Raw genomic sequence first — 14395 nt, forward strand, 5'->3', positions numbered from 1 at the left:
AACATTCCCAAGGCACAGCCTGTGCAACTTGTGCCATGCTGCAGCCAAAGGGAGGCTTTATTCTGAGTTCCCATTTTCACTTGTTTGTAACTTTCCCACAAATTGTTTTGTACTGTTACATTCCTCCCAGATGGGAATGCCTTTGGGAAATATGAAGAAAATGCGTTCAGCTGTTTCCGTTCTCTTGCTTATGTAACTCAAGCACAGCTTAGAAGTCTGGATCTGCCCACGTGTGTGGGGTTTGATGGGCTGGAGATCAAGGCAAAGGCTTTGAAGATGGAGGATTGTTGCTGGTGCCCCTGCCCGCTGCCCCATGGCCTGGGGCGCGTGCAGGCCTGGGACCGCTTCGCTGTGGCTGGGCCTTTGTCCCACGGGAGGAGAGCTGTGTGAGATGCAAGCAGCTCCTCCTCGGACCGGGCATGCAGGCTGAAGCCCAGCTTCCCGCTGTGGGGTGTTGTGCTGCCTGGCCTCCAAAATGTGTTGGAAGGGAGAAAAACGACAGTGGTTTATGTGGGAGCTTTTGTGCTGCAGCTGCTTTCAGCACGTCACGGTGCCTTGCCTGAGGAAGAGCAAGACGCGTCTGCAAGTTTTCTAAACTTTTCTTTTTTTCTTAATTCAAAAGAATTAGTCTGCCAAGAATAACATTAAAATAGCTTCAAAGAGTTGGTAACAGTCTAGAAGTGTCAGTCATCGCGGCTGAGTGTCAAACAGTGTATTGGATATTCTGGAGAGATGAGAAGATGCCAGGAATAGCCTCAGCCCTGCAGGGATCTTCCTGTCCCCTTGGCAGATCCTGTGATGCCCTGCTGCAGCAGTCATGAAACCCATTGTTTGCCAGATGGGTACGGGTTATCTGTACCCCAAGGTACTTGTTCTTGTCTCTGCTTTTAGGAACGAATAGAGCAGCATTTTTTTTAGATTAACATTTTTGTTGTTGTTTTATTGAGTCACTTTTAAGCCCCAAATAAAATGAGAACATTTCTTGTAACATGGTAATACAGTAGTTTTGAAGAGAAAGGGAACATACCAAAAGTTGCTTGAGGTCTCTTAAAAAACAGGAGGAGCCACATGCTAAAGAAGTCCCTGTCTGTAGGAAAAGACTTGGCACGAGGCACAAGGCCTGACCACGAGGCACAGCAACCACCCCCAAAGCCTTTGGCCACGGCTGGCTCCTAGCACCATTGCTCTGCCCCTGGTTACACTGATCAGCTGTGGGCAGCAGGGGGATAGTGGAGGGATGGCGTCCTTGGAGAAAAAGCTGTGGGACCCCAGGTCTCATCTGGCAGTGGCAAAAGACCCATGATGTGTTCCCTCCTTACCACAGCACGTGTGTGAGGACTTGTACAAAACGCTGTCTGTGCCAGAGACCTGCGTCTCCTATCTACCCTGAAACCGTGGTGTAGTAGTCCATCTGTTTTACTGCTGCTGCCTCGGGCGGTGGCTGCATTCATCCTTTAATTACCTTGATGCTATTTGAGTTTTATTTTAGTTGGAACGCATAAAAGCCCTAACTGCTGGGGCCTGTTTGGCTGCCGCTTGAAACGTTTCGTGATGGCTTGAGTTTAGTTTCTGAAATGTTGTTGGCACTTGCTCTCTGAAAACAGAGATGAAATGACATTTTGTGTTCAACTTTGATGTTTTTGTGGCTCGAGAATCTCACCAGCTATATAAATTATAGCTTTGTTTCTGTAAGTCAAGTGCTCTTATGTGAGCCCTTTGGGCATATAGAAGGTGCTAATAAGCAACATTTTGAGCCTGGGGAGGGATTTTCCAGAAGTTGTTTTTTGGGCACAAGAAGGAGTCTGTTGTATGGGTCAGCAAATGGCCATGGCTGCTTGTCATCCGTCTCTCTGGGAGTTCAAATTTGATGCATGCTGCTGCCAAATAAAGCAAGATACAGCATCTAAAAACACATGCTAATACTTATTAGGCCGTAGCATACAGAAGGTGGTTTTATACTTGCATCTTTTCCTATTTATCACTTACACCATTCTTTGGTCCTATAGCTGTTCAGAAAATGTGAAATTAGATTTACTTCTCCTGATCGTGCTGAGGTTTGGTCCCCATAGCTAAGGATCGCCCTCTTCCACAAGGTTTGCCATTTGAGGGAGGCCTCACCAGTGTCTGACAGGGATATTGCTGAATACAACCCGCGTTTGGGTCAAGAGCTGCTGTGCCAGCAGAGAGCTGGTTATTTCCTTCCAGACAGCATTAAACTAATTTCCAGCATGATGTTACGGATCACCATGCTGCAGGGAATGACATGCGGTAAAAGAAAAACAAAACCAAGTTCCCTATAGCAAACCTCACGGTAAGCCCTCAGCTGCTTCATGGGGTTACCATGCATGGTTACGCTGCTGCTGCTCTGCCCTAGAGCTGGCTGCTCTGCAGTGGGGAGGCAGCAAGAACCATTTCAAGCAGAGGTAAACACTTTTATTCTGTCTATAAAAGGAATACACAGAGACAAGCAGTCTAAACAGTTTGAGGCAATAGTAACAGTTTTCATTTCTACAGTTAAAACGTGCACTTGGAAAGTACTAAAGTTGTCCAGATTATATAAATGGATAAAATGGCAGTGGGTAGGAAAGAGCAAAATAATGAAGGGAAATGCTACGTAGTAGTGTTGCAATTAGTCATATCTGTGTTTATGGAAAAATCAAGAGAAGCTTACAGGGCATTGGTGTCTGTATATGAACTTCTCCTAAGTTGCTGCATGTTCTTCTGTTGGCAGAAACACTTTTCTAGTGCAAGCACAGATTTCTGACAGTCATCTTGTGCTTTTCACTTCTGAATTGCAGGTGTGCCATGCATGAGTTTGGGTAGTTCCCTTTTTCTGTCATTAGTGGGTGTGCTTCAGGGAGGGTAAGCCGGGCCCACACAGCAATGCTTCTGTCCCACTGAGACATTTCTGCCTGTGAAGGGTCTGCTGCCTGGGCTGCTCTGGCTTCTTCTGCCTCCCTTCTCTTTGCCTGACTTTAGGCAAGTTTCAGGGAAGCCTTGAGTAGAGGTGAGACAAGATGCTGAGCAGGCAGAGTGGGCTGGCTAGGTGAGTCGTAACAGGGCAGCAGAAATAGGCAGTGATCTCTGCTGTCCTTCTCCACTGGAGAGAGGGTGGGGGGCCAGCAACCCATGCACAGAAGCGGAGACAGCATGACACAGTTGCACAGGGGTGTAGGTCCTTGCCCAAACCAGAGGCACCGCAGTGAGCTTCTGCTGTCCGGACTCGCCAGCTGTTACAGGTCTGCGATGAGGTGCTCGCTTTGCAGAGTAGTGTGATTTTGCTGTTGACTCAAGAGTAAAAATCAATCTACAGGGTAAAGGACTGTGCATTTACTTTCACATGTCCTGCAGCATTATTTCCCTGTACCCTTTTACCTTGCCTATTGCTTTAGGATTTAAACTGCTTTATCAATTTAACATATTCTTACTCTTTTCTGTACATATACATATACATTTATTCTCTGATGGTCCTCTGAGGAACTTAAAAGTACAGGTTTGGAGCAGGCAGCTGTTTCTTTTCTGATCTATTCTAGGCTGGAAAATTATTAAAGATCAGTATGGATTCAGGGTAGAGAACTTGAAGAAGTCCTATTATATAAAACTAAAATCTTGCACCCTTCTAAAAGAAGCAAAGTTCTGAAGAATCCAAGAGCTGTCATTGCTTGGGATGGCAGGAAATTATCAAACATTTTCATTTTTAAAGCTTGGGAAGACTGTTCAGCTCCGGCACCTGCCACCTTAAGTTTGAAACTGCCATTTCTGTACACAGACAATGTGCCTGATCTGAAAATGTCCTCGCTGGTGAGAGCGGCCCTCGTGCTGGCAGAATTCTCACCAATACCGGTAGGATCACATCTGGGCAGAGCTGGTAGCATCGGTTTATGCATTTATGTCTTCTGCAGTGCTCCAGACTGCTGGAGAAGAGCAGCTTTAAGTTGAATCGCATCTCATTTAAGGCAGAAAGCATGGTTAAGATAAAATGCTATGCACATCTCAAAGAAAATTATTCAATTTTATCATGGAAATATTAGCAGAGCTGAGATACTGTGCTGATGGGAGCTGTATAAAAATTTGAGAAATGTCAGTGTGGGGTTTATCGTGTTAATTAGGAGGTGGTGCAGCATTAGTGAGAAAACGTATTTTGGGTTCAGTGTCTTTGTTTTTTTTTTTAATCATGCCTTAAAGTGCTTTTCGGGTACTTCGGACGCCTAATTGGAGATGCTGTACACAGAAGCCTGTACTGTCTGAAAATCATAATAATGCATTTCCAAATGCTGATGACTTGGCAGACGGGACCATATCAATTAGTCTTTAAAAACAGGTAGTTAACAGACCAATCCAGTGCATATACTCATTTTATTTTATCGTCGTGTAGCAGAGCGATTCGGGTACTAGAAACATCCTTGCTCAGAAAGGAGCGCTGCAAACCCTTCCTTTGCCGTTGTTGCTGCACCCGGTACTTGCTGCTACAATGTTTGTATCAGATAACATTTTTTTTAAATCACAATAGAAATGACCTTTTGTATTTTCATTAGCTCATGTGGGATGGCCTGGGGGTATTCTAACACTGGTAAAGCAGTAAAGCTTACAGACAGATTTTCTAACAAAATACTGGTGCACAGCTGCATAACATAAATCATTCCTTCCCGTTTCTGAATGTTACATGTTAGTTATGTGGACGTTACTGCTGTTCTTGTCTGACTTTAACAAGGTTTGGGTTTTGTTTTTTGATTTTTGTTTTTGTTTGGCACAAATATTGTTGCTTCTCAGTTTTATAATCATGCTGCCTTTAGCCGTAACAGTTATATGGCTTGAGTGCAAGCAAATACGGGTTAGACTGCCAATATATTTGTATTTTCATAGCAGTCAGCTCATACTTTGCAAATATGGTGCATGTTGTCCTTCACTTAAGTTATTTATTTGTAAATCCAATCAGTGCCTATGTTGCCAAAAATAAGCCATAGCAAAAGGGAATTCAGCTGGTGGGGTAAGAATCCTCTTCTGGGACTAAACCCATTACTTTTACTTTCAAGTTTTGCCATTTTTCCATGTGACACTACAGTGCAAAGGGATTACATTGTAATGCTTCTGAAATGAATCCACTTGCTCTGCTTTAATTAAAAATATCCAAGTAGGAGTGAGTAACCTCTGCTGCGTCTGTTGCTGCTGATTTTCTGCCACTGACCTAGCATAGTGTGGGCAGCTGAAGATCTCTGTGTGTGGCAGGTCCCCAGGACACGGCGGCACATCTGCAGGGCCTTCCAAAGGTCAAAAAATAATGTTCTGGGCAATGGCAGTTTGACCAAGTGCTGCCTTAATGCTAAAGTAATAGTGAATTGTATTTATAAACCCTGCTAACACCAAGACAGTCCGCAAGGACTGCACCTTCTCCATTCACCACTGAAATAACAGGGTAAAAAGTCAAGCAAAATGCTAGCTCAGACAGGTTAGCGAGCATGCTGGGGTGGGCCTGGGGAGGGTCTGTGCCAATTAAACTGGAAAATATCTCCTTCCTCTGAGCTCTGATTTAGAGAGATTTGGACATGACTGTAGGTGGGAGAGATGGGCTAAGGCAAGAACTTGAGGGCAGATTGCTTTACCCCGAGGGGTGGCAGAGTAAAAGCCTTTCCCAGCTTCAGGCTTGGTTTTGGAGGCATTAGGGATGCTGGAATGGAGATGTCACAGAGGCTGAAATTAAAGAACAGGTCCCCAGATTGCTAGATATTTATATAACCTCACAGCAAAAAGTACAAATCGGTGTTCTTTGGAGGCAGCAGGCGGTTGCAGGGAGAGCTCAGAACTGAAGACCTCGGTGAGAAGAGATTTCCTATATCCAGGCTGGTGCCTGGCTGCCAGGCCGCTGCAGCTCTGGGCTTTTTCTTACAGGGAGAGCTGAGTAACTCTGTCTGCTTCAGGGCAGGTAACAGATAAGCTCAGCACCCTGCAGAAAGCCTCAGTACCTTGCAGAATCAGACCTGAAGCTGGTCGAAGTCAAATAGTGGATCAGAGATTGAGTTTGTGACAGAGCCCTGAGCAAATATGTCAGATCACTTGTCAGCAATTCATAAGGGAGACAGAAAACACTGTTGGCTCTTTATTATTTATTTTTTGAGTAGTAAAACTATGGATTAGAAATATACTGTTACTTTTAATACCCACTGACCACTTCCAGGCAGAGTGTATATTCAGTGTGAAAAGCTCTCTCCTTTTTTGCAAAACATTGCATAGTATTTCCATGCTTGGGTTTTGTTTTTAGGGGTTGTTAATTGCTATCCAGAATAGGAAAAAGCTAATGGCGGGAGTTGGATGAAGACTGATTTATTAGAGTGTAAACTGAGATTTAAAAATCTTTCTAGTGTAACTTAAAAAGAATCTGAAAATATGTACGTAACAAAATAATACGCATTACCTGCCTCCTCCAATCATTTGGCTTCTCATCTGCATGCTTGTCATTTTGCAAATGGTTTTCTAAGAAAATATGTTTTCATGTATTCTGTTTAAGTAAGGAAGGGGAACTTTTAATAGGTTGCTCTGTACTTCATTATTAAAAATGGTTATACAATTTAGGGGCAATATTTATCATAATAAATCTGCAAGGGCTTCTGGAGGGTTGTGTCTATGTTAAAATGTTTCTAACGCAACACTGAAAATTGACATTGTCCTTTCAGATACTGATGAATACAGACCACCGGTTTGGAAATCTTACTGTAAGTATCTCAAGCGAATTTTTGTTTGTTTGTTTTTTTCTTCTCCAAGTCAGAGATAAAAAAAAGTTTCAGTGGGATGCGTTTAAAAAAAAAAAAAAGAAAAAAAAAAGACATTTTTATTTTCTTTAAAATGTGGTTTTACAAGCATCAAAAGTGAAAGCATTCATTGCTATTAGAGAGAGATGCAGCTGTTTATCCTCAAGGCTAACAAATGCAGGTTATTCAATGGGGGCAGGTTCCCTGCACCTCACTGACACAACGGATCATGCTCCTGTTTGGGGCTGGCCAGTGTTGGTGGGGCTGCCTAGGCTGGGGCTTGAACAAACTCTGTTCCTGCCTTAAGGTTACACTGGTAAACTTTTAGGGCTCCTCTGCGTTAGTAACTTGCATCGCTAGAGTTGAGACTGGAACTGGTTAGGAGAACTCAGAAATGATTTTTCCTCAGAACTTGCTGATGCAGTAAAATGAGAGCATTTGCATGGCCCAGAGTGACCGTGAAACCAAAATTAGGTTTTCTGAAGGCCTGACGAGAAGGACCTGGTTTCCTACCAACTGTCATGTAACAGAGATAGCTGGGGCCTGAATCCATGAAATCTAGTGGCAAGACCTGTCTGTGCCTTTTGAATCACCATGTGTAGCACCAGCAGCTTGTCATGTGCCACATCAGCCGCTTAGCAGTAAAGAATTTGACTTGAGCAAGTTCTTTTCTTGCAGTGGATGGCTAAAAGATAAAATTGAGACACTTTGCTCCCTGGCATTAAACGTCATCACTCATGACTGCAACACGTTTTTCTGCTTTTTACCGAGTTCTGTGTGTTTCGCTTTTGGATATGAGTCACAGTTCTGTACCTTGCCTGAGCTCAGGGAATGCTGCCTGCTTGGGCAGTTCGTTCCATGCCATGATCAGGAGTAGGGGAGCCCAGATTTGTTAATACCAGAACTTCACTGGTAGCTTGCAAGGAGCTGAAGGCTTGGGTGCATGCAACATGTGTGTACCAACTCTCCTGCACAGTCATGGTTCACCACGGTGAGCCTTTCCTCAGCTCAGAATGAAGCGTGTGGTCATGGGGTTTGCTCGTATTTCTGTCTCCTGACTGCTCAAGAGGAATGGCTTGTTTGACTTCCCTGGTAATAAGTGCAGCAAAGGAACTGGTGTTGAACAGATTGAAGTGCACACACCAATAAGAGGAGGAGGAATAGGCATCCTGTTTTGTCACTTAACGGGTCTACCTGCTGTGCTTCTGACTGGAAGAGGACAAAAGGTACTGTCTTCTGAAAAGAGGAATTTCCTTCCAGAAAAATCTTTTCAACCTTGCTTGAAGTAAGGTGGGAAACAATTCTCAATTTCTAGCCAATTTCTACAGAGCATGCTGATTGAGTTTCACAGAAGAGCACTGGAGAATCACAGAGAGATCCATGTACGCTTTGTGAATTTCTTTTTTCATTTGAACTTGACTCTCCAGTTCTCAGAATTGGACGTGGACAAGGGCCAGCGCCATCAAATAGGGCTTTTACAATGGAAGCTAAAGGATCTGTGCGCTAGGCAAATAAATGGTCATGCTATGCTTGAAATGAAGATTGCTATTTTATATGTGTATGCTGTTTTTCATCACTTGCAAAAATCATTTTTGTAATACCAATAGAGAATGGTCAGGATTGATTTTAGTAACATCAGGAAAAAACATTGGCTTTTTTATTTGGAACAAAGGGAGTAAATTTTTCCAGTCGATCTTGTGATTGCCATATCATTGGGCATTTTGCCATTTTTTCCATTCTCATGTAATTTAGCACATAAATAATGTATTTCTCCATGGAGAAGACTCATCGTCAAATGAGAAGTGTAACGAAGTCAAATCTTACTGGGTAAGTTAATGTGTGGTTTTATTACCTGAAGAAGGTGACAGCACACATTGTTAGACCTTGGTGTTAGTACTAATGTTTGAAAGACAATTGAATTTTAAAAGATTACAGTTCCAAATGTCTGTTTTATTTGTTCTAGAGTACTATTCAATTACTAATTTGGTGTTGATAACCTTGTTTTATAGGTGACTTGTCAAACTCTCGTTTGCTCTTTTTGTTTTGGGAGTCAGAAGTCACTCCATCTGCTTACTAAACAAGAAAGTCCATACATTAATACCATTAAATTTACAGCTAGCTCCTATGAATTATACTGGTTTAATAAGGCTTATATTAAAGGAAAAAAGAAAGTTTGGAAGATAGTGATAAGTTTAGGTCATAATTTGGACCTTAACTGCTGCTGGACTCCTGATGTTGTTAGATCTGTAAATGCAAAGGTCTTTTTGTTGTTGTTGTTGTTTTTCAGCAAGGTCATCACTGAGTAGTGAGAAAAGCAGAGGGTTTGTGCAAAGTTCTGAATGACTCCTGTAAGCTCTCATATTTTGGGTCACCAAAAGTGTGCCCAGCATAGTAAGATGGGACTCCATCCGCTTACTGAAAAAAATCTGCTATCTGCCTGATTTGACATATAGTAAATTTTAATTTGCATTTATCCTAATTCCTTTTCTGATCTGCTTGATGGAAGGTTGGACAGAGACTCCCTAGTGCTTGAGCAGTTAATCATAAAAATAATCAATAATCCTGATTTGGCTGGGAACATTCTCTTTTCTGACATCTTGTAAGTAATTTTTGAGACCTTGATATATGTACATTCGCATTTAAATCTTGCAGCAAGTCTTCCTTTTCTTAACCAGAAAAATGTAATGTTAAAATGCCTAATTGATGTAGTGATTCTGTATTAATCAAAATTTAACTTTTTTCTTTTCTTAGTGTATCAGTTGCAACAGGAAGCTCCCCATCCTAGAAGGATTACCTGCACTTGCGAGGTAGGTATTATAAAACATTTTGTTTTATAGAGCCCAGTAATTCCAAATCTCTTCTCAGTGTTGTGCAACCCAAACAGTGCTTCCATGGCGCTGTATGGCGCTGTGATTGGAGTAAGTAGCCTTGGGGTCAGTGGTGCATGGAAAGCCACTTGATCTAAAAATAGAATTAAAATACATTTTGAGTTTGCTGTATATACCTGAGAATCATTTGCCAGTTTTTAACTTATTCCTACATAAATGGAAACATGCCTTTCCTCTTCCTTTTGGGGACAGAAATTCCCAGAAGACAGAACAGAGCTGTAGAGGGGGAACACGCACCTGTTGTTACACACATTGCTGCTAGATGCCTGCAATAAATCAGCAGACAGAAGACTGAAACCTCCTCTCACTCTTATTTGAGTCTTAGTACTAAGAACTCATTAATTCTAGTAGCTAAACTATGCCCAGCCACAGCTTTTAAGGATCCACACAGAAACAATGGAACCCTGTTGAGATGCAGCGATACAAATCACTGTGATTTGTAAAAATGAGATGCTCACAGGGCCAGGTGCTGAGGCAGACCCTGAATGGCCAGCGTGCCATGCATGGTGTTGCAGCAGACCCACACCTTTTTGGGGTTGTCGTGCTGGTAGGTGCCATCGGTATCAAATACCCCTGCCAGCAAATATTTGCTCAGAACTGCATCTCTCATGCAGCTTCAGTTAAGAACCTGGAGAATATTAATTTCAGTTACAAAAATGCCAAAACATTAGGTTCAACATGTCAAACAGCATTACGAACCACATCTTCATAACCACTGGAAGTTATTACATCGCTGCAATAAAACTTGAGCATTTTTATCATGTGCCAAGAGAAGGGGAATTAATCCTTGAAATATGTTAGTCATTTTGACATAGTATTAAATATAGAGGGACATAGCACTGTCAGGAACACTAATAGCTTACAGTTTAGATCAAAAAAAGGATTACTATACACAATTAAATAGGTGTTTTGCTGTCATCTTTCTAAATGCCCAATTGTGATTCTATGAAGTAGTCTGTCAATTTTTAAGATAAGAGGTAGAGATTTAACAGAAATTAAATTTTTCATTTAGAGGAAGCACTCCTGTCTTCTCTTAATTTGATGGATTTGTATTTTTATAAAAGTTGTAATAACAGCTGGTTGCACTTAAGCAAGGCATAGCTGTAGGAAAGAACAATACATTAATTTTACAAGAAGCATTGTAGCAAAAAGTTTCCCTTTAACCTATGTTTCCATTGCTAATGAGTGTCCAAACAGGGAAAATCCTGCTAAGGTTGTTGAGCAGATATCTTTTGTACATCAAATAAGGTGGGAGGGAGGTTTGAAGAAGAGATCTGTAGAAGACTTGAGCTGTGAAAGAAGTTTTGTTTACTCTCATTGCGATGTTATTAGGAAGGTTCTTTTCTATTTTGTGTGTTCTTTCTGTTAGGGTTTTCCATTACATTACTATACAAAATACTTGAAGTCTTGTAATAACAGGCTTGTAATTCTAAGGGGGCTGAATGTCCACTTTTAGCAGCAGGACTATTTCCAGTTTGAGAGTAATAACTTGGCACGAATGGAGATTTTCCCATTGACTTCAGTGGGACTATTCAGGGCCAATCTGTTCGCAAGCTTTGTTGTATCTTATCGTGTCCAGGCCAACCGCTGGGCAAAATGGACGTGGACCCCATGCCAGCTGGAACCTCACACACTGTTGAGGGGGGCATCATTTTCTGTTTCTCTCTTTTTTTCTTCTTTTCCTGTATTATGACCCATGTTGTCATTCTTCACCCACTTTTCCCTCTTGCACTTTTTCTCAAAAAGCAGAAGGATGTTTCAGAGGACAATTACAAAAATGTTGACAGAAAATAGAGTGCTGAGAGCCCTACCAGCCTGTTGTGGCTCAATTGGATGGCAACCTACCTTTGTATTCCATCGTGCCTGTGCTCACCTGGCTAGGATGAAGTTCTTAACTCCCTGCCTCCCATGTGTTTAGTGTTGTTAAGTGTTGTCGAATAGCTGCTTTTTCTTTCCTCTCTCCAAAAGTATTTCACTGGTGGAAGACATGCTAGTATGTGTGTAGGCACATGTATGTATGCACATACATACAATGTGTGAAGGATTTTTGGTAGTCTTCTCATGCTGTTCCTTGTGAGGTGCTGATGCTATGCCTTTGCAATCACTGCAGTCTTTTGTTTGCTGAGTCTTATCTCAAAGCTCTGCTGTTATTTACTCATGTAACAACAGCCTTATGATGTATGCTCATAAAGTTGCCTGGGCCCTCTGCTGGGCCCTCTGCCCAGCAGCTATTCTTCAGTTTCTTCAGTTAGATGCTTTGAGAGCTGCAGGTGTGATGGTTTTAATGCTTACAGAATTAGAATCTTCATATTTTCTATATTCTTTTTGGGTTCTTAAAAAAAAATAACAGAAAGAAATATAAGGGGTGGGAAAATATCAGTAGTTTTGTACTAAGGAAATCTCAGCAGATAATATCATGATTGTAATTATTGCCTAGCACAATGCATATGTCCCTGACATTCAGGGAGAAACTGTAAAATGATAGAAGCATCCAGCATATCTAATAAGATCTCTTGCCATTTTATCCCAGACTAGTTTAACTGCAGAGAGTTGTTCTGAGGTCTTTTTGCCCTGGGCAATACGAAATCACAAGCAGATTTTATACTGAGTTCTCCATCATAGTATTCTTAGAATACTATTAGCCTATCCAGGCAAATAAGCAGAGATATAAATGTGTATATATAGTATTGGCATATTAAAAATGTTTCCTCCCTCTGGACTGATGGAGATCCTTCAGCTGTTCATCAGATCCAGGTTGCCCTCCTTTTAGAATCAAACAAGAGACCCATTCATGTCAGGCAAATACAAAAACATCTGTATAAAGCTGCTTCACATACAAGTTACACTGACCGCTGTAATTCTCTCATCTTAATTTCAATATTGATAATTATAAAAAATAAAATTTGTTAGGTATGATAGAGGTGGTTTACAGGATTTAGAAATTAGTAAGAATTGGACTAAGTAAAAGAGCTGTGGAAAAAATCAGTCAGTTGCAGATAGCTACAGAACATTTTGCTGCAGAACAAAACATATTAAGTACATGTTTTCTCATTAAAGTATCCCTTTATATAAAAAGCCTTTGAAGCTTATTTTTACCTAATAAAGGTAAAATTGAAATAATACATTACAATGCAGATAAGTGTTTTTCGTTATAAATACTGAACAATTAATGCAGCTGCTTCAGATTTGATGTGAAAATATATTCAGTGAGCAGTAACATGTTTAACCTTTCTCTGTGGTCTCAGCCTCTCCTGCTAGTGCTGAGCTTTGTGACCTGCTCTTTCTCAGCTGGGTTTCTATTAGCAGCCATGCATGAGTCAGTGGGGAGCAGAGTCTTTTCCTAAGTGGTTGAATTATCCAGCTGTATAAACAAATTCATAAATATTAGGACGAGAATTTTGGCCCAGAGAACATCAAAGAGGTCAGTGGGAGGGAGCAACATGTAATTTGGTAAGATATTAGCACCTAAATTGCTCCCCTTGCGTTATTGTATTCTAGTTATTGAAATAAGCAAGAGTGAGAGTGATGATTAGAGGAAAAAGCACTTGTTAAAGAATAGTTGGAAGTTACAATGTAAAAAACAACAGCAAAAAAGAAAAACCACACAGTCTTTTATTTTAGGTGCAAAGGCACGTGGTGTATGAGTGCTGATACTGGGAGGTGTATTCAGCAGAATGACCTACTTAACATGAAATGCTCAAATACAGAGGATTTGAGTTTCTGCTCTGCTACACCAGTTTTGTATCAGAGCAACATGCAGTTCAGAGGAGGTACACTGAGCTAGGAAGAACAGTGCATCCACTGGGAATTTTTTATTGTGAACACACAGTGGAGCCAAGGCTTTTAACACTACATAATGCTCATTTGTAAACTTAAAATATTATGGAATCATCAACTTTGAAGAGCATTGGATTTCTGTGTGAGACTTGCATCAATATTGTGATGCCATTTGTCCAGTTAATCTTGTATTGCCTCCCTGGGATTTCTGTTTGTTGTACATACAGTCTTTTATATACACACACCTGTGCACATGCAGGCACATTGAGGGTATCCTTGCCCGTCTTCTGAAGGCATTCCATGATAAATTTTAAATAATTATGCGTGGAAAAAATATCAAACAGTCCAATGATGGAGGCAATCACTGCCCTTTCCTGCCCTGTAACGAGGCTTCATCATGATCCAGTGCAAGCAGTTAACAAGCTGTTAAACGGCATCTCTGCGTAGCCTCATGAAAATGGCCTCTGTGAACGGTCAAGAAGCATGGCAGAGCTTGGGCATATATAATGCACATCGTTGTTAGAGCTGTTTGCAGAGATGGCTTAATCTATGTCACATTCATCCAGAACAGCGTCCCAGCCTTCATGGTAAGGAGACCCTTTTCCAAAGGAATGGTTACTGTAAGGTGCTTGCCAAGTCTCACCCATTTGTCTGTTTATTCACTTGGTTTTCTTGGCTTTACCTCAGTTGGCAAGGGAAAAAAAAATCAGAAATAAAGCAATGGTGGATAACTTCATTCACCTTTGTGTTTCTTGCAGGTATCACAGTGAGGTCTGAAACTTCTCTGTGGCCTCAGTGCATGTACAACACAAATAACAAATTGAAAGCCAGTATCTCACAATTAATGCAGCTACTTCCCATCCGACTTGCAGATGAAATTTCCAATAACTCTGTGAGGCCCTGTGAATAAGGGCTTTTTTTTTCTTCTAAGTAAGAAGCAATATTAAAACTGTGCCAAACATAGGGTAAGCAAACAGCAATAGGACT

At 41.3% G+C, this 14395-nt stretch overlaps 1 protein-coding gene across 2 annotated transcripts in view; it reads left to right on the forward strand.

The window, feature by feature from the left end:
* The window catches only part of CHN1 (chimerin 1), a 96024-nt gene that overhangs the window by 12706 nt on the left and 68923 nt on the right, over positions 1–14395 (forward strand). For both annotated transcript variants that reach the window (XM_084524601.1, XM_084524600.1), the window contains exons 2-3: positions 6669–6707; positions 9495–9550. In XM_084524601.1, the coding sequence (XP_084380727.1) occupies positions 6669–6707; positions 9495–9550 (95 nt within the window). The remainder of the gene's footprint in view (positions 1–6668; positions 6708–9494; positions 9551–14395) is intronic.

This window comes from Aythya ferina (assembly GCF_964211825.1).
Source record: "Aythya ferina genome assembly, chromosome: 6".
Lineage (NCBI taxonomy): Eukaryota > Metazoa > Chordata > Aves > Anseriformes > Anatidae > Aythya > Aythya ferina.